This window comes from Tachyglossus aculeatus, chromosome 1, assembly GCF_015852505.1.
Source record: "Tachyglossus aculeatus isolate mTacAcu1 chromosome 1, mTacAcu1.pri, whole genome shotgun sequence".
Taxonomy (NCBI): domain Eukaryota; kingdom Metazoa; phylum Chordata; class Mammalia; order Monotremata; family Tachyglossidae; genus Tachyglossus; species Tachyglossus aculeatus.
In genome coordinates this window covers 44,157,144-44,180,816 of record NC_052066.1, presented here as the reverse complement: position 1 = coordinate 44,180,816, position 23,673 = coordinate 44,157,144, and the positions used below count along the sequence as shown (strand labels likewise).

Sequence of the window (23,673 nt, the reverse complement as noted above, 5' to 3'; positions counted from 1 at the left end):
CAGAAGACTATTTTAACCATATAAGCCAAAGATTGTTACCATTTGACAATACTAAGTACGTTGGATAAGAAAAAGCGGTAAATCAGGGCTTACTGAAGAGTGGGGGAAAAAAAACGGATAAAAAATCAAAACTGAAGTTGACTCTAGGAAAACAAAAAACACATAAAGACCCAGAAAAAGAGACTTTTGGAGACTATAGTTTTCATTTGATTAGTCAGCTACTGACCATGCTATTGACTGTCTCAGAAATCAGTTCATACTTTTCTCATCACTCTTAAAAGGTTTAAATAATTTACTTTAAAAAGTATGTTTCACCCAGGAAATTAAAAAAGATCTGTATTTTATTTTCTTGTAAAAATCTTTACACATGCAGACAAACCAGTGTAAGAAAGTATCCACCATTATTCAAACCAATACCATACTTAAATAGAACAGTGTCTGCAATTTATCTGTATAAAAATAAGGTACTTTTTAACAGAAGTTCATTCTCCAGTTCTTATGTTGATAAACAATACATAACTATAATAGGTACAATTGAACCTGACCGAGGTTTTCCAATGAATCCATTATACTGGTAGGGTATTTTAATGTGCAAAAAATTAATATTTTTCCAAAGAAAATGTCCTCAATGTTTCTAGGAACGTGGAGGAGACTTTAATAAATCATATCCTAATCCGTTTGCTTAATATTTCAGTTAGAGTCCACACACCTTAGACGGACATAACTAAGAACTGATGGGGCCTAAAAAAATAATAATAAAAAAAATTAAAAATTAGCGCCTGTGTCTGCCATGTCCCGAACGACTGCCACCGTGGTGTTTGCCTTTGTGAGCTCGTTCAAATGAGCGAGATCTTTCACGCCTGTCTCTGTGATGTCCCCTTTCATGCCGATGTTTCTTGGCTGCATCTGAGTGATCACGGGATTTGCTCGGAGATCGAGAACGGGATTTTTTCCTCTTGTGACCGTGCCTGTTTGAACTCTTAAGATCATCCCGGGTGTGCTTGGCTTTAAGGTGGGGCGAGCCATGATTATGATGTCTGTGAGGGCTTTCACTGTGACTATGGGACCTGCTTCTTGACCTCGAGCTGTAAGTCCCAGATCGACTCCGCCTATTGTTGTAACTAGAAAGAAACGGAGAGCTACGTTTAAAATTTGCAGCATTTTAAAAGGAAAAATTAAACATGCCATCACAACATAGTTTGGTTATGCTCCCCTTCGAAAGATTTCTCAACAGCTGACACAATATTACTTCTGTAAATACAGTGGGCTGCAGAAGTTGAAGGCAAAGCAAAGACAAAGGCCTTTTAACTGTTTTAGTCACCCCAGCACTTAGTACAATGCCTAGCACATAGTAAGGGTTTAAAATGCCATCTTTAGAAAAATAAGTTCCACAGAAAAACCATAGCTGGTTTTTTTGGGAGGGCGGGAAGGGAACACTCATCCACACAGAATCGGAATTTCCAATACTTAAAGTGGAAGTATAACTGAATAGAATTGGGTTCTCTACAGCTTAAAGCAGCAACTTTTTCTTTTATTTACTTACTGTCTTCTGGGAGTGTGAGATCTAGAACGGGATCTCGTCCGGGACCTTGACTGACTGGCGCTTCTACTGTTTCTACTTCTCTTGCTGTCCTTTCTGAGACTTGGTTAAAAGAAAACGAAAATAAACAGAAGCACACCACTAAGAACTGCATTAATAGTCAGCAAAGACACTGCCAGAGATTATTTAATATACACGTCGGGTGTCATCTCAAGTCAGGGTCACGGTGAAAAGTGAGCAGGGTTACTCACCCATTATAAGGGCTTTTGGAAGCTTGCTGTCGATCTTCAGGTTCCTTTTTCAGAGTCTTCACACTCAGAGACACTGGTGTTTTTTCTTCTGTTTTTACTTCTCTTGGCGATGCTAGAGAGATTTCCACCAACATAAGCCAAATAAGAGATAGGGCGTAGGTACAGCCTTTATTTGGAGTTAATGGGGGAACTGCTGAGACAACAGTTTTAGAAAAAGCTTTCTGTAACAGCACATTCCACAGGAAGGATGAGGAATTATTTCATCCACAAGACCACTTAAGTGGTGGTCCACTGGCCTGTGATAGCTCTTAATAACCAAGCCCACTGCAGATACATTAAACACTTTTGGAGCAGGTCTGGTTAAAATTACCAAGAGCAGAGGACTTTCAGTACGGCTGTTTCTGCTAATCAATCAGTGAAAAATGAAGTATCTTGAAAGACTCCCCAAGAACAGTCTGTATTAGCGATAAACACTGGGACTCTGTTGTGCTGTACTCTCCCAAGCGCTTAGTATAGTGTTCTGCACAAAATAAGCACTCCGTAAGTGACTGAGAAGCAGCATGATCCTGGGGAAGAAGTATGGCCGTGGGAGCCAGGAGATCTATGTCCTAATCTCAGCTCGGCCACTTGTCTGTTGTCACCTGCCGCAAGTCGCTGAATTTTTTGGTGCCTGAGTTTCCTCAGCTGTCAAATAGGGTTCAAAAACCCCTTCTTCAGCCCGCTGTGATACCCACAGGACTGCGTCTGACCTGCTTATACTGTACCTGTCCCAGTGCTTAGCACATAGTAAGCCCTTGAATAGCCCTATTAAATTTTATAGTGGCGAGTTTGGGTTTTTTTTTAAAGTCAGGGGGTTTAACAATCGTTTCCACTATCATCCTTAAGACTTAACAAGACTTACATGGTTTAGAGGCAGGTGAAAAGCCACCCAAGGTAGAAAGCGCAGGAGTTCCATCAGGATTCAATCCCTTTGCTTTCAGTTTGGCTTCTTGAAGCACCACTTTTCGCTTTTCTACTTCTTTCTCCAGCAACTCATAATTTGGCTATTGACAAAAAGATAAATGGAGTTAAACCAAGAAATCCAGCACCTTTTAGAAAACAAGGAAAAACCTTCTTGAGGGGGTCATAAAAGAAGACCGAGTTACCTTTTTTCGAGTATAAAGTCGGAGGGTTTCTATACAAATTTCCTGAATATCCTCTTCAGTGGTGCCAAACAGCAGAAACCAATGGGGGCGAGTAGGCAGTGGGATCTGTGAAATATAAATCTGAGATATAAAATAGCCGTTTTCCTGAGTACTGGGCTCCGCACCCAGTAAGCACTCAAAAAACCACCACCGACTGACTGCTCAAACCTGGTCCTATTAAAGATTACCTAGAAAAATTACAAAAGGTTGAAAGTAATCACACACGTACCTGGAGGGCTCTGGCAGCAAGATAGATGCAAGCGCATGCTATTGTCTCTGGCTGAAACCGAACAAACACATTGGTCCGAAGGCTGTCATTCATGTAATTCCTGAAATATACCAGAATTGTAAGCTTTGCTGCTAGGCAAATATTTCTTAGGAAATTCAATTTGGAGACTCAATCTACTTTATTCTTTTTCCTTCTCTTGCTCTAGTCATGACCTCTTTAAGATGGTACAGTCCTAACAATTTGATATAAAAGGTATTTGGGATCCATTCCTCTGCATTCAAAACTTCACCCAAACCTCCCCCCGTTACAAGGTTGTGAAACCAGGGAAAGGGAAATATCTATTTGTATTGGGAAATTTTGAAACTTGGCACCATAAGTCTTCTCCTTAAAAGGAGCGTTTTGATCCCCACCTCACAAATGGCTACCGAAACAAAATTTATACAAAATACAAGCTTCTAAACTTTGGATTTCTGAGTCGCTCTGAAACAGTGTCACAAGATTCAGAAAATTCAACGTGTCAAAGATATTCCTAAAAGCATCTACCAATCTGTTATGCAGTCCTAAAACACATTAGGTACTCGAGAACTAACTGCCCAATATAAAAATTGTGGCCTACGTAAACATCTCAATAGCCACTTAATAAGACCTGGTTATTCCAGTTGTAGATATAACAGCCATGTACTACTTAGAGATGCCACATGGATTTAAGGTTAACGGAACGTCTATTAAGGACCCACTGGGAAGCGCAATCGAAGTGATCTTTAATTGCTCTTTTACGACTTTCAACGCGGCGATTCTAATTGAACGTTTGGCAAAAGACAAGTCGCCAATTACCCTAAAAATACGGGTAACGTTTCCCAACTTATTTTTTTGGCCTTTGACAATCACTTTATTAGAGGCTAGGCGACGACACTTGCGCGGCAGCCTAATGAACTTGCCAAATTATGATTCCACACCAATATGACCCATCACTCAGAGTCGATTTAATTGCATATTCAGCACCCAGTGTGTCCAACGGGGAACTATGTGCGGCTCCTCTACGTAGCTGAGAACTTTAAATTACTCCCCAGTACTACTACACAGTTAAGGCACTTAAACCAGCACCATTTCAGCTACTCAGCAGTCCTTCCCCTCCCGGACCCGACATTTTCACCTTACCTTTGAACACACACATACACATAATGCAAATCCCCTTCCTAAAATGTTTTCTTTCAGTAGTAGCGATGTCTTACTCATTTTAAATGTTATCGTGCTGGAAACAGATGTAAAGTCAACAGCCCAACATCTACTAAAAGTTTACAGCGCGTAGTTAGTGCCCTCACTAACACAATTACACAATTAGCCGTGAGTACACAATTGAACACGGCAGTGATGGCAATTTCATCCAACTGCGAACAGAACTCGTTCCGGTGGGGACAAAACGGGTCAAAAATGAGCAGTTTCACGTTGATAACTAAGTGACCAGTACACATTCAATACCAATGCATGTTGAACGGTTACTTCTAGAAGCAAATATACAAATCCTTTCGACACCCCGACAGAACTAGAAGATGCTGCCAGATGGATATGGACCACGTCAGTGAATCTCGGATGAGAGCTTGCACTGGATTGGCTGGAGAGAAGGGCAGCCAATCGGGCCATCCCGAGGTCATGAGCTGAGGTGCAGAGGGCAGAGTTCTATGACTTACCATCAGGGACTACCCTTTAATTAAAGAGTAGAAAAAAGAACAAAGTTAAATTGAGTTCTCCATTACCAAAAAAAAAAAAAGTAGTCGTCAAACCAAGAAACCAGTGAACAGAAATAAGCAGGCTCCCTCTTTGAAAGCAACGACTGGCTATAAATTATAGTGCCACGCTTTGAAAACAGCATACGGCACGTTAGGTTATTTCTGCTACTGCTTTCTTGGCTGGAAAGGAGTGTAAGGATCGCTTACCAGGCTGTCTGAACCAGGGTTTGATTCCGTTCACATTCTAGGACTTGTAAATACATAACAATGATCTGAGGGGGAAAAGAACAAAAATGATTAACTCCACCACGGGGAATTAATGGGTTCTTTCATTCGTTCATTCGGCTGTACTTATTGAGCGCTCCCTGTGCACAGAGAACGCTTGGGAGAGTACAATATAACAACAAACAAGATACATTCCCTGTCCACAACGAGCTTATTCAGATCAGCCAAGGCCTGGGCTACACAACTGACCAAGGCTATAGGAGAGACTGAAAGAGCAAGAGGCAACATAATCCTTAAACTACAAAAATCAATCAATCGTATTTATTGAGCGCTTACTGTGTGCAGGGCACTGTACTGAGCGCTTGGGAAGTACAAGTTGGCAACATATAGAGACAGTCCCTACCCAACAGTGGGCTCACAGTGTATCAAAAGGGACAATAATGGGGGTATGACGATATTCACGCAATGGCTTACTATAGGTCTTTGATTAAAGCCAAGTTTCGGAGAGCGGGCGACTACCATTTATGCTCAGTTATAAACTGATTGGAGAATGAATTAAAGTGGTTTTTCCTTAAAAATCAGGGTCTCATTCCAAGATGGCATTATATCCCTGTCGGAAAACAGTATTTTAATGTTTGGTAGCAGTGGACTGCCAAAAGCCCTCCACGTGGGATTCTCCAATCACACCCCAATTATACCAACACACTTTAGCGTCCAAACCAACGACTGAAATCAAAAGATTACTACACAAGCAAAAATATTTGGAATCTGAGTGCACACACGTACACATGCGTGTGTGAAATCACAACTCAGGAATGTGTTTAAGCTGCACGTTTTAACAATTTTGTACTCTAGGACTCACCTTGTGTGGATGCTTGACATGAACACAAAATCCCAATTCCTTCAATACCCTCCTCTCTGCCTTGATTACTTGATTTTTGGTGTTTATGTAGTTCTGATCAAGGATCAGGGGGCTTGGAGTCCTAAAGTTTGTAAGAAATAAAATCAAAACTGTTTTGCACATTCAAAAAAGTGTATTTGAGGGATCTCCATTTTCCCTTCCAACCAACTAATGGCAACAGAAACCAGCTTTTTAAACTCCTGCAAACAAGTTTAAGCCTTAATCTTGTGCTGTCCAAGTCAGACTAATTAAATGTATGTATTACTGCTCGTGGGAGTAAGGCTGCTAGAATTAAAGATGACTTCTCAATACTGCTCTTTCCATTCTGATTACCAGATGCACTCCAACAGCTCCGTGTTATGCTTCTGATCTAATACTCCAATTACTAAAAGCATTGCATGATTTACTATTAAGCATTTAGCCATAAATTATTTACACTGTTCTATCAGGCTAATTATTTTCCATTTATTAAAGTGGTGCTAAGCATATTAATTTAAATTCTCCTATTTATTCCTCACCCAAGGAAATGACCCAATTTCCAGAACTTTATGCTAAATCTTATGATGGATTCAGAATAGTCGAGAGAAAAAGAAAGCCAAATCATCCAAAGCCTGTTTAAGTGTAGAAGTCACAAAAGAATAAAGGACATCCGTAAATCTCATTTTGTCAAATAACCCAAATTTACAAAATCCTGCCCTTAACACAGACTGTTTGTGAAGATAGTAATTGCATTTATTGAGCACTTATTGTGGGCAAAGCACTGCACTGAGTGTTGAGAACACACCATAACAGAGCTGGTAGGAACATCCCCAGAGGAAGAGAAAGAACCAAGATCTCTCATGATACCCTATTTAGCTGGCAGATTTACTTTGGTAATTTTAAAAACTACACATCTTTCCATACCAAGAAAGGTACCCAGATTTGTGCTGCAATACACATCAAATGATTAAGGATTTAAAAACAGCATATCCAATTTACATGTTTTTTTCTGCCTTTTTTTGATAGTGTTTGTTCAGCACTGTTCTATGAAGTTAATCAATCAATCAGTCGTATTTATTGAGCGCTTGCTGTGTGCAAAGCATTGTACTAAGCACTTGGGAAGTACAAGTTGGCAACACATAGAGACAGTCCCTGTCCCACATGGGGTCTTCTAGTCTAAGAAAGAGGGAGAACAGGTATTGAATTCCCACTTTGCATTTGAGGAAACCGAGTCACTGAAGTTAAGTGACTTGCCCAAGGTCACCCAGCAAGCGACAGAGTCGGGATTTGTACCCTGTTTTCTTGCCCCCAAGACCCTTGCTTTATCCCCTAGGCCCCACTGCTTTGAATCTGCAGCTTCTAGGAAACAAAAAAGTGCTTTACCTTTTAGTAGAGCACCTCAAAGAAATCAGGCCCATTGTAGCACATTAGGGTACTGTAAAAATCATGACTCTAACTTGTCAAAGGATGCTACCAAGGTTTTTCTTCTACTCACAAACTTTAACAAGGATTTGTGTTCTCGACCAATTGAGGATGAACACGTTTTTCAAAAGTGACCATACCACTGTACTTCATTTCCCAAGTATGAATACAATTTTCAGGAAATATACTGTGAAGTTGAAAAGTGAGCAAGAAGTTAATATGGCTCTTACTGGCATGCACAGGGAAAATATATTTTAGTACAAGTTGAGATGTAGTTTGGCAAAAGGCTGCATAAAATTTCCGCTTTCAAAATGGCATAGATAGATGGGAATGAGATTGGGCTGGTCTACCATGTCTTTAATACTTCTACCATCTGAATCGGTCATTGAAAAGAAGTTAAGTTACTGGGCAACAATTACTTTAAAATAAAGATAGAATTCTCTAGCAAATTAAAGTTAACTGACAATTTGCTAGTGCTCAGTTCACTGATGAGTGATTTAGACACTCTGAAAAACACTGTTTTAGTAGACTGTAAATTTTGAGCAGATCTAGTACAATGCCAAAGGTCGGTACCTATTTCATTTAGCAATGACCCAAAATATTTTCATTTGATTCACTGCGATACTCCATTTACAAGCCAGACTAGCCCTTGACAAAGAGTTCTCCAGGCTACGGAGAAACAGCATGTTTGTCAGATAGCATGCGCTCATTTCCGTTTTTACATCAACTCTCCAACAAGCTGGTTTATAATAATAATAATAATAATAAGAATGGTATTTGTTAAGCGCTTACTATGTGCAAAGCACTGTTCTAAGCGCTGGGGAGGATACAAGGTGATCAGGCTGTCCCACTTGGGGTTCACAGCCTTCATCCCCATTTTACAGAGGAGGGAACTGAGGCCCAGAGAAGTTCAGTGACTTGCCCAAAGTCACACAGCTGACAAGCAGTGGAGTCGGGAGCATAAGTAGTTTATCATAAGTAGTTTATGGAGTTTCTTATCTCCTTATGGAGATAAGGAGTTTATCATAAGTAGCCCTGCCGCTGGTCAGGCTCTGGAAACTGGAAAACTCCGAGTCTAAATCCAGGTCCGTCTGTTTTGGGGAAGGCCTGCTGGAACTATACTAACAAGGATGATGGGTTTCTGACCAAAAGAATAAATGAATAATAAATAATAATGGCATTTATTAAGCGCTGGGGAGGTTACAAGGTGATCAGGTTGTCCCAAGGGGCTCACGGTCTCAATCCCCATTTCACAGATGAGGTAACTGAGGCCCAGAGAAGTTAAGGGACTTGCCCAAAGTCACACCTTGGGAGTTCTGCGAGGTGAAATTCTGAGGAATAGGTGGCTAACACGGACTTCGAAGATCTGTTCTGTAGGTTACCACTTGCTGCATCAAGACATTATTGCATTCTTCTAGACTGTGAGCCCACTGTTGGGTAGGGACTGTCTCTATATGTCGCCAACTTGTACTTCCCAAGCGCTTAGTACAGTGCTCTGCACACAATAAGTGCTCAATAAATATGATTGATTGATTGCACAGCATTGGCACTAGGCTGGGGGCTCCTTGGCCCTAAATGGGTCCTGCCCACTTTTTTTGTTGTTGTTAAACAGCCCAAACGCTATTTTTTGTTGTTGTTGTTGTTGCTAAATAACATGTTGTTAAATAACGTTGTTAAATAACATAATAATGTTGTCGTTAAATAGCCCAAAGTCTGCTTCCGGACTGATTGCATTTCCTGTCCCCCAGCAGGAAGAAGACCGACAGGGGCAAGAAGGGGTACTGTAGTGCTAATGGCTTCCAAAGCACCAATCAATTCTCTCACACAGGTTCTTAGCTCTGAGATTCTAGGACCAAAGCTCATCCACCAAGAACCAAGAACCAATTCTAATGTTTCGAAGCGTAAGTTTTACTTACAAAGTTTCCCCTCATACGGCTTTCAAGTTACCTAAAATTAGTTTATGCATTTTTTTTTCCATTGGACCTTTCACTTTTTTCTAGATTTCCATACAGAAGAATTAATTAAAAACAATTCATCCCCTAAAGGATATTTTGTTTTTCCAAATGCCAGTCAACCGAGCATATTTATTCAAGTGCTTTTATAAATAGGCACTACAAGAAGCACTATCTTGTCTGCCTAGAAAAACCAGATAGTTTGGCATGCCTAATTCCTGGTCAGGGCGAGGCCCAAACACAAGCTATTTAGAGAGCTGTACTTTTTTTTTTTCCATTTCCTAACCATGTCAGAAGAATGCTCTCATTTCCTTTAAAACTGTGAGTCAGCACGCCAAACAATAACATGACAGACAAATCAAGGAAATCCCCATCCCACTTTAACCATTATAAACAGGTTCACGTCAAACGAGTCAGCCCAAATTCCCGAAGTATCTCGTTTTAGCAAAGTTAAACTGTGGGTGGCAAAATATTTTCGTAGTCTATTCTTCCATGATGAAAATTAATAATGGTCAATTGTCCATTTGAGACTACCCCTTAATGAGGCGGTTACTGTATTTCTCAATATAGCAAAGAAAATGTAAGTCATTTCCTCAAATATAAAATGTTGCTCTACTGTTCCACCATAATGGGATGGGTGTTCAGAAAAACCTAATTCAAATTGGCTGTAATCTCAGAAAAAGTTTAAGAGATGATCAATGCAGAAATTGCACTCATAAAAGCAGCACTATTTTCGAAACTAGAGCTCAAGGCTCAACAAACAGTTGTGGGTTAAATGAATGGCTTAACATTTGAACCGTCAATTTTCCCCTACTATTTAATGCAAATTTCTCATTACTACTGCTGGCACCGAGACAAGGACATGACGCAAGGTAACTTGAAAAGCTTGTTTTCAAAAGGCACTTTATAAGAGGAGTTCAATATCCCCATTGTATAAATAATAATAATGATGGTATTTGTTAAGCGCTTGCTACGTGCCAAGTACCATTCTAAGCACTGGGGTAGATTCAAGGTAATCAGGTTGTCCCCCGTGGGGCTCGGTCTTCATCCCCATTTTACAGATAAGGGAACTGAGGCGAAGAGAAGTTAAGTGACTTGCCCAAGGTCACACAGCAGACAAGTGGCGGAGCTGGGATTAGAACTCTTGACCTCTGACTCCCAAGCCCGGGCTCTTTCCACTAAGCCACGATAAATGTCATGAGAAATACATCCAAGTCTCCTGATCTGGGCTAAGAACTATTACTATAACGCTTCGCCGAAACCAATCTAACCCAAACATTCCAGAGTTGAATTTCAAAATCTAACACCTAAAAAATGGAAACAGAAGCAACGTAGAGATTGCTACGAGACCAATTTGGAGCTAAACGCCGCTACTGAAACTTAAAAGTGAGGTTGGTTGTTGTACACTGATTATGAGGTTGAAAGCTACAAGCTAAAATGCACATTGTTTCTATAAAAAGACTAGACGGTCTAGTGTGATCTGGTGCTGTGTACTCCCTAAGAGTCCCTCCCTGTTTGACTTTATGATCAGTTTTGCCCAAGTGACAGTTTGAAAGTCCAAATCACATGCAGCATTCTCCACGTAACTAAAGGGACGGGTTCAACTTTGTGATTTAACTGTGAATAGCCCTCTCTAATGAATGATGTGATCTTTGTGAAGCTCCAGCAAAAACAAAAGAACAAACGAAAACAAAACAAAACAAAAAATAAATAAATAAAAACCAAGGAGCTTGGCTACTTGGACAGCAAAGACAAAAGCTTATAACAAGATACAGGAGTTTTTTCCAAATGGTTCACCAGCGGCCAACCTGTTAGTCCCCGATTCCAGTGACCTATTCTGAGAGCACTGGCTTCTCCTTGGGGATTTTCGATACTTCACTCACTGTTGCCATGACGACAGCTTCATCTCTATGTACCACTCCACATCACCCAGGCTTTGGTAAATGTAGCTGGTCGCTGTATAGTCGGTTGCAAGGGAAAAAAGAGTTGAAGTTAATAACGTGTACAAGTTACACACTGGTAAACTTGTAAAAAGCACAGAATTTTTTTTTTACGTCCCTCTTGCTTTAAAAGAGAAAGACTTCAGTGCATTTTTCCCTTATTTGCAATTTCAAAGTAAATTCACTACCAGACAGACCAAAAAAAGCATTTCCGTAAGTGAACTGATCGACAAGGAACACGGTTTCTTCAAGCATGATGCATTTCAAAATACATCACAACATGCTTACAGAGTTTAACTTCCCTTACAGCTACTACCTAGCTTTTGACATCAGTAATCCACCGATACGTGACAAAGTATATTTGAAAACATTAATGTAATTATGCAATCTGATTCAGTTGTTCGATAATTACAGGAAAACTCAGTAAGGATCAGATTTCTTTAATATGAGGTGGCAAATTCTTCCACTAGACTTCCCATGTCTCACTTTTCAAATAAGTTGGGAATCAGCTAACCAAATAATATCAATTTCCCAGGATTCTCACAGCACTAAAAAGTGAAATTATCTGTTTGGCCTTTAATTTGGTCAGCAGGTTTGATGAGGGGTGGAAAAAAAAAAAGATGTGAGGAGGGGGGAGGAAAGGAGAGAAGAATGGAGGGAATACTGGCAAAACTACACTGAAAGAAAACTTTATGATTTGCCTATATACTTGGGAAGTTTAGAGGCCTCCACTCTTCTTATTAAGGAGTTCCATTTTAACCAATTTGTGGATTCAGTTTACTGCAAAGAGGTGTTTTAAAACGAGTTTCTTAACCCCTGGCCAATTATTTCCTGCACAGGGAAACTTCCTTAAAATTACAATTTGCCAGTTGACACTTCAAGAAAAAAGCAGATTGCCTCCTAACCTTCTGCGGACCAAAGGGTGAAAAGCTCTGCTCTTGGTAAAATCTGATCAGAATATTTTTTTAAATATAGGCACCAAAGCAACTTTAACTCCGCAGAATTCCTACTCGTTTCCTTAAAGTTATGAAGGCCAATTTCTACAAGCCTAGCTTAGAGGTTAACAAAGATATTTTAAAAGGTGCATTCCGGTCGAGACGATAACCCACTCGCTAAGACTTTATCGGACCAGAACAAGGTACCTGCCTCTGACTTCAAACCTTCATCATTCTGCAGTTTGTTTTTTTTTTTCAGTTCCAGTATTATGGAAGAGAACGTAGTTGGATGCTGAGAAGTAGCCTGATGAAAGCCAACCTCCACTGACCACATATTAACTGGACTTGATGTACTTCAAAACTGCGAAGAGAACTTTACTGCAAAACAGACTTGCAGTTCAGAATGCTAACCTTCGATCCTCAAAAATAGATAATTCTTGGGCTCTCGTGATCTTATTAAGTTCTGGAGCCTGAAATGCCTTGGATGGGTGGCCAAAAATTACCACCGCCTCGGGAATACCTACAAGTGATCGTTTCAAGCGTCACATCGGGGAAAGTACCTGCGTAAACTCTACTGCCTAAACGGCTTTTCTTCATTTTGCTATATCAGTACATTGACCTGGTGTGAAAAGACATTTTTGACTCGATGACTTTGGCACGGTAAACACAACGGTGATAAGGACGCGGAGGTGATTTCCGACATATCCGTCTTACCTTTTTCCTCTCAGCTGGCGTAAGTGGTGAAAGACATTTATCACATCTCTTATTCGGCGAGGGGCTTCCTCGATTTTGGAGGCGAGATTGATGCAGGCCATGGCGACGATCTGTAAGGAATCCAGCGTCCGAGAAAAATGATTAACGAGCCGGGCCGGGTGTCAGAAGGGCACACGTCTGGACGGGGAGGGGAAAGGGGAGGAATGGCCAGGGCTGGGGGGGAGAAGAGGCCACCCTCAAACAGTCTCCATGTGTCGTCTTCTGCTTCCCAAGAAATTTGGCGAACTAGGGCGGAGCCCGGGACGCCACTGTACTAGGATGAAGCCTGTCTCCTACCCGCCCCAAGCTGTTAAATGAATCAATCAATCGTATTTATTGAGCGCTTACTGTGTGCAGAGCACTGTACTAAGCGTTTGGGAAGTACAAGTTGGCAACATATGAATGTTGAATGTTGAAGCCCCAGAGAGACCCGTGTCGGCCTCCACGGCTTGATAGAGCCACGTGAGAAACAGCCCGCCTGCTTCGAGAAGCGGCGTGGCTCAGTGTAAAGGGCCCAAAGTTGGGAAGTCGGAGGATGTGGGTTCTAATCCCAGCTCCGCCACTTGTCTGCTGTGTGACCTGGGGCAAGCCACTTAACTTCTCTGTGCCTCAGTTAACAACTGCAAAACAGTGATTAAGGCTGTGAGCCCCACATGGGACTACCTGATTACCCTGTATCCACCCCAGCGCTTAGAACAGAGCTTGGCACGTAATTACCACTAAATATACACCATCATTATCACTGTTAGGAAACTCTGCTAAAGCGGAGCCCGGGACGGGACCACGATGAAACCCGTCCCTGCCCCTCTCGCCCCCCAAGCAGTTAAATGAAGCAGCGAAGCAGTGTGGCTCGGTGGAAAGAGCCCGGGCTTGGGAGTCGGAGGTCAAGGGTTCAAATCCCCGCTCCGCCACTTGCCAGCTGTGTGACTTTGGGCAAGTCACAACTTCTCTGGGCCTCAGTTCCCTCATCTGTACTATGGGGATGAAGACTGTGCGCCCACCACGGGACCACCTCATCACCTTGTCACCTCCCCAGCGCTTGGAACGGTGCTTGGCACATAGTAAGCGCTTAAGAAATGCCATCGTTACGAAGGCCCAGGGGGCCCCCGCGGCTTGACGGAGTCCCGGGCGGGCCTCCTGCTTGGGAGGAGGCCGGAGAGCGGCCAAGGGAAGGAGGTCGCCGCCTCTGCCGACTCCGACGGCCCGGGGCCTTACCTCGAAGCTGTGTTTGACGAAGGACTTGGAGTAGAAGAAGCGGTGGAATAACACCTGGCCCGTGGCCATGGCCACCTGCGGAGAGGGGGAGAGAAAGAGCAGATGGTGAGCGGGCGGGCGTCATTTTAGAGGGGCGGCCTGGGCCTCCTCCTCCTCCTCCTCCTCCTCTTCCTCCTCCCGCCGGCCCTGGCTGGGCACAAGCTGAGCGGGGCTGGGAAGAGAGGCGCCACCCCCGACCCTGTGAGCCTGTGCTTGGGTGGGGACCGTCTTTTAGATGGGGCTATTTGTACCTCCCGACGCTTAATACAGCACTCTGTACACAGTAAGAACGTGCCTCTCATTGGAATGCCCTCCCTCTGCCCCTCCGCCAACCTAGCGCTCTTCCTCCCTTCAAGGCCCTGCTGAGAGCTCACCTCCTCCAGGAGGCCTTCCCAGACTGAGCCCCTTCCTTCCTCTCCCCCTCGTCCCCCCTCCATCCCCCCCATCTTACCTCCTTCCCTTCCCCACAGCACCTGTATATATGTATATATGTTTGTACAGATTTATTACTCTATTTATTTATTTATTTTATTTGTACAAATCTATTCTATTTATTTTATTAGTATGTTTGGTTTTGTTCTCTGTCTCCCCCTTTTAGACTGTGAGCCCACTGTTGGGTAGGGACTGTCTCTATATGTTGCCAGTTTGTACTTCCCAAGCGCTTAGTACAGTGCTCTGCACATAGTAAGCGCTCAATAAATACGGTTGATGATGAGTCAGCGTTCAATAAATTCATTCAATCGTATTTCCTGACCGCTTACGGTGTGTAGAGTACGGTACAAAGCGCTTGGGAAGCACAAGTCGGCACCAGAAATAAATACGGTTGAATGAACTGCGGGAGGACTGGAGAGGATTCACTCAGTCGTATTTATTGATCGCCTACTGTATGCAGAGCACTGGGCTGAGCGCTTAGAGAGTACAATTTGGCCACAGATAGGGACGACCCCTACCCAACCAGGGGCTCACGGTGTAATTCTATTAGTTTTGACGATTTGGACGCCCGTCGACGTGTTTTGATGTCTGTCTGCCCCCTTTTAGACTGTGAGCCCGTTGCTGGGTAGGGACCGTCTCTATACGATCAATCAATCAATCACTCGTATTTATTGAGCGCTTACTGTGTGCAGAGCACTGTACTAAGCACTTGGGAAGTACAAGTTGGCAACGTATAGAGACAGTCCCTACCCAACAGAGGGCTCACAGTCTGCAATCACTAAATACGATTGAATGAAAGAATAGAAGGTGGGGGGGGGGGGTATTGGGCCCTTGGGGGGAGGAAAGAAGGCCGGGCGAGGGAAGGGAAAGACTATTCATACATTCAATCGTATTTATTGAGCGCTTACTGTGTGCAGAACACCGTACTAAGCGCTGGGGAAGGACAAGTCGGCAACATATAGAAGTGGTCCCTAACCAACAATGGGCTCCCAGTCTAGAAGGGGGACACAGACAACAAAACATGTAGACGGGTCTCGAAACCGTCAGAACAAACAGAATTCACTCAATCGTATTTATTGAGCGCTTACTGTGTGCAGGGCACGTACTAAGCGCTTGAGGACAAGTCGGCAACACACAGAGGCGGTCCCTACCCAACAATGGGCTCCCAGTCTAGAAGGGGGAGACAGACAACAAAACATGTAGACGGGTCTCAAAACCGTCAGAACAAACAGAATTCGCTCAATCGTATTTATTGAGCGCTTACTGTGTGCAGGGCACTGGACTACACGCTTGGGAAGTACAAGTACAGTGCTTAGGACAGTGCTTTGCACATAGTAAGTGCTTATTAAATGTTTTTTTTTATTATTATTATTACAAGTCGGCACAGCTGTGCATAAAGACTAGCTGTGATCCCGTTGTTGGGTAGGGATCGGCTCTATCTGGGGTGGATTTGTACTCTCCCAAGCGCTTAAAGCAGCAGCGTGGCTCAGTGGAAAGAGCCCGGGCTTTGGAGTCAGAGGTCATGGGTTCAAATCCCTCCTCTGCCAATTGTCAGCTGTGTGACTTTGGACACGTCACTTCACTTCTCTGTGCCTCCGTTCCCTCATCTGTACAATGGGGATAAAGACTGTGAGCCCCCCATGGGACAACCTGATCACCTTGTATCCTCCCCAGCACTTAGAACAGTGCTGTGCACATAGTAAGTGCTTAACAAATGCCAAAATTATCATTATTATTATTATTATTAGTCCAGCGGTCTGCCCACAGTAAGCGCTCCGTAAATACGACTGATTGATTGCAAGAGGAAAACAGGATTGACTGAGTCAGAGGTCATGGGTTCAAATCCTGCCTCCGCTACTTGTCAGCTGGGTGACCTTGGGCAAGTCACTTCCCTTCTCTGGGCCTCAGTGACCTCATCTGGAACATGGGGATGAAGACTGTGAGCCCCCCCCCGCCCCGCCGTGAGACAACCTGATCACCTTGTAACCTCCCCAATGCTTAGAACAGTGTTTTGCACATAGTAAGTGCTTAATAAATGCCATCATTATTATTATTAAATCCCAGCTCTGCCACTTGTCAGCTCGGTGACCTTGGGCAAGTCACTTCACTTCTCTGGGCCTCAGTTCCCTCATCTGTAAAATGGGGGTGAAGACTGTGAGCCCCCCCATGGGACAATCTGATCACCTTGTAACCTCCCCAGCACTTACAACAGTGCTTGGCACATAGTAAGCGCTTAATAAATGCCACAATTATTATTATTATTAAATCCCGGCTCCGCCACTTGTCAGCTGGGTGACTTTGGGCAAATGACTTCACTTCTCTGGGCCTCAGTGACCTCATCTGGAAAATGGGGGTGAAGGCTGTGAGCCCGTCCTCCCCCCCCCAACCCCGTGGGACAACTTGATCACCTTGTAATCTCCCCAGTGCTTAGAACAGTGCTTGGCACATAGTAAGTGCTTAATAAATGCCATTATTACTATTATTATTATTGTTATTATTATTATTAAATCCCGGCTCCGCCACTTGTCAGCTGGGTGACCCTGGGCAAGTCACTTCACTTCTCTAGGCCTCAGTCACCTCATCTGTAAAATGGGGGTGAAGACTGTGAGCCCCCCGTGGGACAACCTGATCACCTTGTAACCTCCCCAGCACTTACAACAGTGCTTTGCACATTGTAAGTGCTTTCATTCATTCAATCGTATTTATTGAGCACTTACTGTGTGCAGAGCACTGTACTAAGCACGTGGGAAGTACAAGTTGGCAACATATAGAGATGGTCCCTACCCAACAGTGGGCTCATAGTCTAGAAGCTGGGTGCTTCTAGACATAACAATAATAATAATAATAATAATAATGGCATTTATTAAGCGCTTACTATGTGCCAAGCACTGTTCTAAGCGCTGGGGAAGTTACAAGGTGATCAGGTTGTCCCACGGGGGTCTCACAGTCTTCATCCCCATTTTCCAGATGAGGCCCAGAGAATAATAATAATAAAAATAATAGCATTTATTAAGCACTTACTATGTGCAAAGCACTGTTCTAAGCGCTGGGGAGGTTACAAGGTGATCAGGTTGTCCCTCGGGGGGCTCACAGTCTTAATCCCCATTTTACAGGTGAGGTAACTGAGGCACAGAGAAGTGAAGTGACTTGCCAAAAGTCACCCAGCTCACAGTTGGCGGAGCCGGGATTTGAACCCATGACCTCTGACTCCAAAGCCCGGGCTCTTTCCACTGAGCCAGACTGTGAGCCCGCTGTTGGGTAGGGACCGTCTCTCTATGTTGCCAACTTGTACTTCCCAAGCGCTTAGTCCGGTGCTCTGCACACAGCGCTCAATAAATACGATTGAATGAATGATTGAATGAATACAAGACGATCAGGTTGTCCCACGGGGGGCTCACGGTCTTCATCCCCATTTTACAGATGAGGGAACCGAGGCACGGAGAAGTGAAGTGATCGGCCCACGCTGCTTCTCTCGTAATAACAAATCCTTCCCCTCCCCGCAGCACCTGTATATATGCACATATGTTAATACGTGTTTATTAGTCTATTTACTTTTTTATTTAATTTGTACATATTTATTCTATTTATTTTATTTTGTTAATTTGTTTTGTTGTCTGCCTCCCCCTTCTAGACTGTGAGCCCGCTGTTGTCTCTAGATGTTGCCAACTCGGACTTCCCAAGCGCTTATTTATTACTCTACTGATTTATTTAATTTGCACATGTTTATTCTAGTTATTTTACTTTGTTAGTATGTTTTGTTTTGCTGTCTGCCTCCCCTTCTAGACTATGAGCCCGCTGTTGTCTCTAGATGTTGCCAACTCGGACTTCCCAAGCGCTTATTTATTACTCTACTTAATTTGTACATATTTATTCTATTTATTTTATTTTGTTAATATGTTTTGTTTTGCTGTCTGTCTCCCCTTCTAGACTATGAGCCCGCTGCTGCTGTCCCTAGATGTTGCCAACTCGGACTTCCCAAGCGCTTATTTATTACTCTGTTTATTTAATTAATTTGTACATGTTTATTCTATTTATTTTATTTTGTTAATATGTTTTGTTTTGCTGTCTGTCTCCCCTTCTAGACTATGAGCCCGCTGCTGTCTCTAGATGTTGCCAACTCGGACTTCCCAAGCCCTTATTTATTACTCTATTTATTTATTTAATTTGTACATGTTTACCCTATTTATTTTATTTTGTTAATATGCTTTGTTTTATTGTCTGTCTCCCCCTTCTAGACTGTGAGCCCGCTGTTGTCTCTGGATGGTGCCAACTCGGGCTTCCCGAGCGCTTAGTCCAGTGCTCTGCACACAGTAAGCGCTCAATAAATACGATTGAATGAATGAATGAGCGAATGTTCTTTTACTGATTATTATTGTTATTGAAAGCGGGAGGAGGGGGCTGGGCCCGGGGCCGTTAAGCAGCGAAGCAGCTGCGTGGTTCAGTAGAAACTGCCCAGGCTTTGGAGCCAGAGGTCATGGGTTCGAATTCCGACTCTGCCACGTCTGCTGTGTGACCTTGGGCAAGTCACTTCACTTCTCCGAGCCTCAGTGACCTCATCTGTAAAATGGGGATGAGAAGCAGTGTGGCTCAGTGGAAAGAGCCCGGGCTTTGGAGTCAGAGGTCATGGGTTCAAACCCCGGCTCCACCAACTGTCAGCTGTGTGACTTTGGGCAAGTCACTTCACTTCTCTGGGCCTCAGTGACCTCATCTGTAAAATGGGGATGAAGACTGTGAGCCCCCCCATGGGACAATCTGGTCACCTTGTAACCTCCCCAGCGCTTAGAACAGTGCTTTGCACATAGTAAGCTCTTAATAAATACCATTATTATTATTATAAGACTGGGAGCCCCATGTGGGACAACTTGATCACCTTGTATCCCCCCCCCCCCAGCGCTTAGAACAGTGCTCTGCACATAGTAAGCGCTTAATAAATGCCACCATTATTATTATAAGACTGTGAGCCCCACGTGGGACAACTTGATCACCTTGTATCCTCCCCAGTGCTTAAAACAGTGCTCTGCACATACTAAGTGCTTAATAAATGCCATCATTATTATTATTATAAGACTGTGAGCCCCATGTGGGACAACTTGATCACCTTGTAATCCCCCAAGGGCTTAGAACAGTGCTCTGCACGTAGTAAGCACTTAATAAATACCAGTATTGTTATTATTATAAGAGTGGGAGCCACATGGACAGCTTTATCACCTTGTACCCCCCACCCAGCACTTAAAACAGTGCTCTGCACATAGTAAGCGCTTAATAAATGCCATTATTATTATTTTTATTATTATAAGACTGTGAGCCCCAAGTGGGACAACTTGATCACCTTGTATCCCCCCCAGCGCTTAGAACAGTGTTCTGCACGTAGTAAGCACTTAATACCATTATTATTATTATTATTATTATGAGTGGGAGCCCCATGTGGGACACCTTGATCACCTTGTATCCCCCCCAGCGCTTAGAACAGTACTCTGCACATAGTAAGTGCTTAATAAATGCCATCATTATTATTATTATAAGACTGTGGGCCCCATGTGGGACAACTTGATCACCTTGTATCTCCCCCCCCCCAGCGCTTAGAACAGTGCTCCGCACATAGTAATCACTTGATAAATGCCATCATTATTATTATTATAAGACTGTGAGCCCCATATGGGACAACTTGATCACCTTGTATCCCCCCCCAGCGCTTAGAACAGTGCTCTGCACACAGTAAGCACTCAATAAATACGACTGATTGATTCATCCCCATTTTACAGATGAGGGAACTGAGGCAGGGAGAAGTGAAGTGGCTCGCCCAAATAATAATAATAATCACTGTTATGATGATGGTTATCATTACCCGTCTAGACTGTGAGCCCACTGGTGGGTAGGGCCTGTCTCTATATGTTGCCAACTTGCACTTCCCAAGCGCTTAGTCCAGTGCTCTGCACACAGGAAGCGCTCAATAAACACGATTGATTCATCCCCATTTTACAGATGAGGGAACTGAGGCAGGGAGAAGTGAAGTGACTCGCCCAAATAATAACAATAATCATCGTTACGATGATGGTCATCATTACCCTTCTAGACTGTGAGCCCACTGCGGGGCAGGGCCTGTCTCTATATGTTGCCAACTTGCCCTTCCCAAGCGCTTAGTCCAGTGCTCTGCACACAAGAAGCGCTCAATAAACACGATTGATTCATCCCCATTTTACAGATGAGGGAACTGAGGCGGGGAGAAGTGAAGTGACTCGCCCAAATAATAATAATAATCATCGTTACGATGATGGTCATCATTACCCTTCTAGACTGTGAGCCCACTGGTGGGTAGGGCCTGTCTCTGTATGTTGCCAACTTGTCCTTCCCAAGCGCTCAGTCCAGTGCTCTGCACACAGTAAGCGCTCAATAAATACGATTGATTCATCCCCATTTTACAGATGAGGAAACTGAGGCAGGGAGAAGTGAAGTGACTCACCCAAATAATAATAATAATAATCACTGTTACGATGACGGTTATCACTGCCCTTTGGTGGGTGGGGACCGTCTCTACGTGTTGCCGACTTGTCCTTCCCAAGCGCTCAGTCCAGTGCTCTGCACACAGGAAGAGCTCAATAATAAATACGATTGACTGATTGATTCATCCCCATTTTACAGATGAGGGAACTGAGGCAGGGAGAAGTGAAGTGACTCGCCCAAATAATAACAATAATCATCGTTACGATGATGGTCATCATTACCCTTCTAGACTGTGAGCCCACTGCGGGGCAGGGCCTGTCTCTATATGTTGCCAACTTGCCCTTCCCAAGCGCTTAGTCCAGTGCTCTGCACACAAGAAGCGCTCAATAAACACGATTGATTCATCCCCATTTTACAGATGAGGGAACTGAGGCGGGGAGAAGTGAAGTGACTCGCCCAAATAATAATAATAATCACCGTTACGATGATGGTCATCATTACCCTTCTACACTGTGAGCCCACTGGTGGGTAGGGCCTGTCTCCGTCTGTTGCCAACTTGTCCTTCCCAAGCGCTCAGTCCAGTGCTCTGCACACAGGAAGCGCTCAATAAACACGATTGATTCATCCCCATTTTACAGATGAGGGAACTGAGGCGGGGAGAAGTGAAGTGACTCGCCCAAATAATAATAATAATCAGTTACGATGACGGTTATCACTGCCCTTTGGTGGGTGGGGACCGTCTCTATGTGTTGCCGACTTGTCCTTCCCAAGCGCTCAGTCCAGTGCTCTGCACACAGGAAGCGCTCAATAATAAATACGACTGACCGATTGATCCATCCCCATTTTACAGATGAGGGAACCTGATTGATAATCGATCGATTACCTGCGGCAGGCGGAGCAAGATTCCCGCGGCCTGTATGAGCTCGCAGCCCAGGATGCGGAGGTCGGTTTCGCTGTGGAGGTCGAGGCCGTCCTGCATGGACGGCGTGGGCGACAGCCGCTCCTCGGGGATCAGGGACTGGTCCAGGCTCAGCGACACCTCCGAGTAGAGGCGGTCGCCGATGAGGATGCCCAAGGGGGAGGCCGAGGCCGACGACGAGGCGACGGCGGCGGCCGCCATGTTGAGGCCCGCGCTGAGGGCCCCGCCGGCCTGCGGGCCGGACGCCATGGCACCACGGCCCCGGGAACCCACGATGGACGCGGAAAAGAAGCCGGCCCGGCGGTGGCCTTTCGTCCGCCACCTTGGCGCCTCCGCCGCTCGCGTCATGGCGTTCCCACAAAGTAGTCCCTTTCCGCCTCATGGCGCCTCAGGGGCGGGACCCGCCGCCATCTTTTCCCTCAGGCCTGCCCCCGCCGCCGCCATCTTTTTCCCCCGGCCCGCCCCACTCCGCACCGCATATAAACTGACAATCATCGTCCTAATGATAACATTTATTAAGCGCTTAGCAGGTGCAAATAAATAATAATAAATAGTATTATTTTACATTATAAAATTATTATAAAAATAAATTATAAATAACAATAAACGGCCTCCTGCCTACCACAGGACACCGACATTTCCCCACAGAATAATAATAATAATAATAATAATAATGGCATTTATTAAGCGCTTAGTATGTGGAAAGCACCGTCCTAAGCGCTGGGTGGTGATAATAATAATAATAATAATAATAACAATAAAAAAGGATGGCATTTGTTAAGCCCGGCCTGCCCCCCACCGCCACCATCTTTTTCCCCCGGCCCGCCCCCGGACCACCTATAAACTGACAATGATCGTCATAATAATGGCATTTATTAAGCGCTTAGCATGTGCAAATAAATAATAATAAATAGCATTAGTTTACATTATAAAATTACTATAAAAATAAATAATAATAAATAACAATAAACGGCCTCCTGCCTGCCACAGGACACCAACATTTCCCCACAGAATAATAATAATAATAATGATGATGATGGCATTTATTAAGCGCTTAGTATGTGCAAAGCACCGTCCTAAGCGCTGGGTGATGATGATGATAATAATAATAATAATAATAATAATAATAATAATAATAATAATAATAACAAAAAGGATGGCATTTGTTAAGCCCGGCCTGCCCCCCACCGCCGCCCTCTTTTTTCCCCGGCCCGCCCCCCCCCACCACATATAAACTGACAATCATCGTAATAATAATAACATTTATTAAGCGCTTAGCATGTGCAAATAAATAATGATAAATAGTATTATTTTAAATTATAAAATTATTGTAACAATAAATAATAATAAATAATAATAATAATAAACGGCCTCCTGCCTGCCACAGGACACCGACATTTCCCCACAGAATAATGATAATAATAATAATGGCATTTATTAAGCGCTTAGTATGTGCAAAGCACCGTCCTAAGCGCTGGGTGATAATAATAATAATAATAATAATAATAATAATAATAATAATAATAATAATAACAAAAAGGATGGCATTTGTTAAGCCCGGCCTGCCCCCCACCGCCGCCATCTTTTTC

The 23,673-nt window shown here is 43.7% G+C and overlaps 1 protein-coding gene across 1 annotated transcript; it reads right to left on the bottom strand.

Annotated features, from left to right (window-relative positions):
- Positions 1 to 323: 323 nt before the first annotated feature.
- CCNL1 (cyclin L1) lies at positions 324 to 22,331 on the bottom strand. The gene is made up of 11 exons (XM_038743251.1): positions 22,049 to 22,331; positions 14,254 to 14,328; positions 13,000 to 13,109; positions 6,019 to 6,139; positions 5,139 to 5,203; positions 3,205 to 3,304; positions 2,937 to 3,041; positions 2,693 to 2,834; positions 1,792 to 1,903; positions 1,544 to 1,642; positions 324 to 1,121 (listed from the first exon to the last, which is right to left on the bottom strand). The coding sequence occupies exons 1-11, from the start codon at positions 22,283 to 22,285 to the stop codon at positions 773 to 775; spliced, it is 1,515 nt and encodes a 504-aa protein (XP_038599179.1). The 5' UTR covers positions 22,286 to 22,331; the 3' UTR covers positions 324 to 772.
- Positions 22,332 to 23,673: the final 1,342 nt, after the last annotated feature.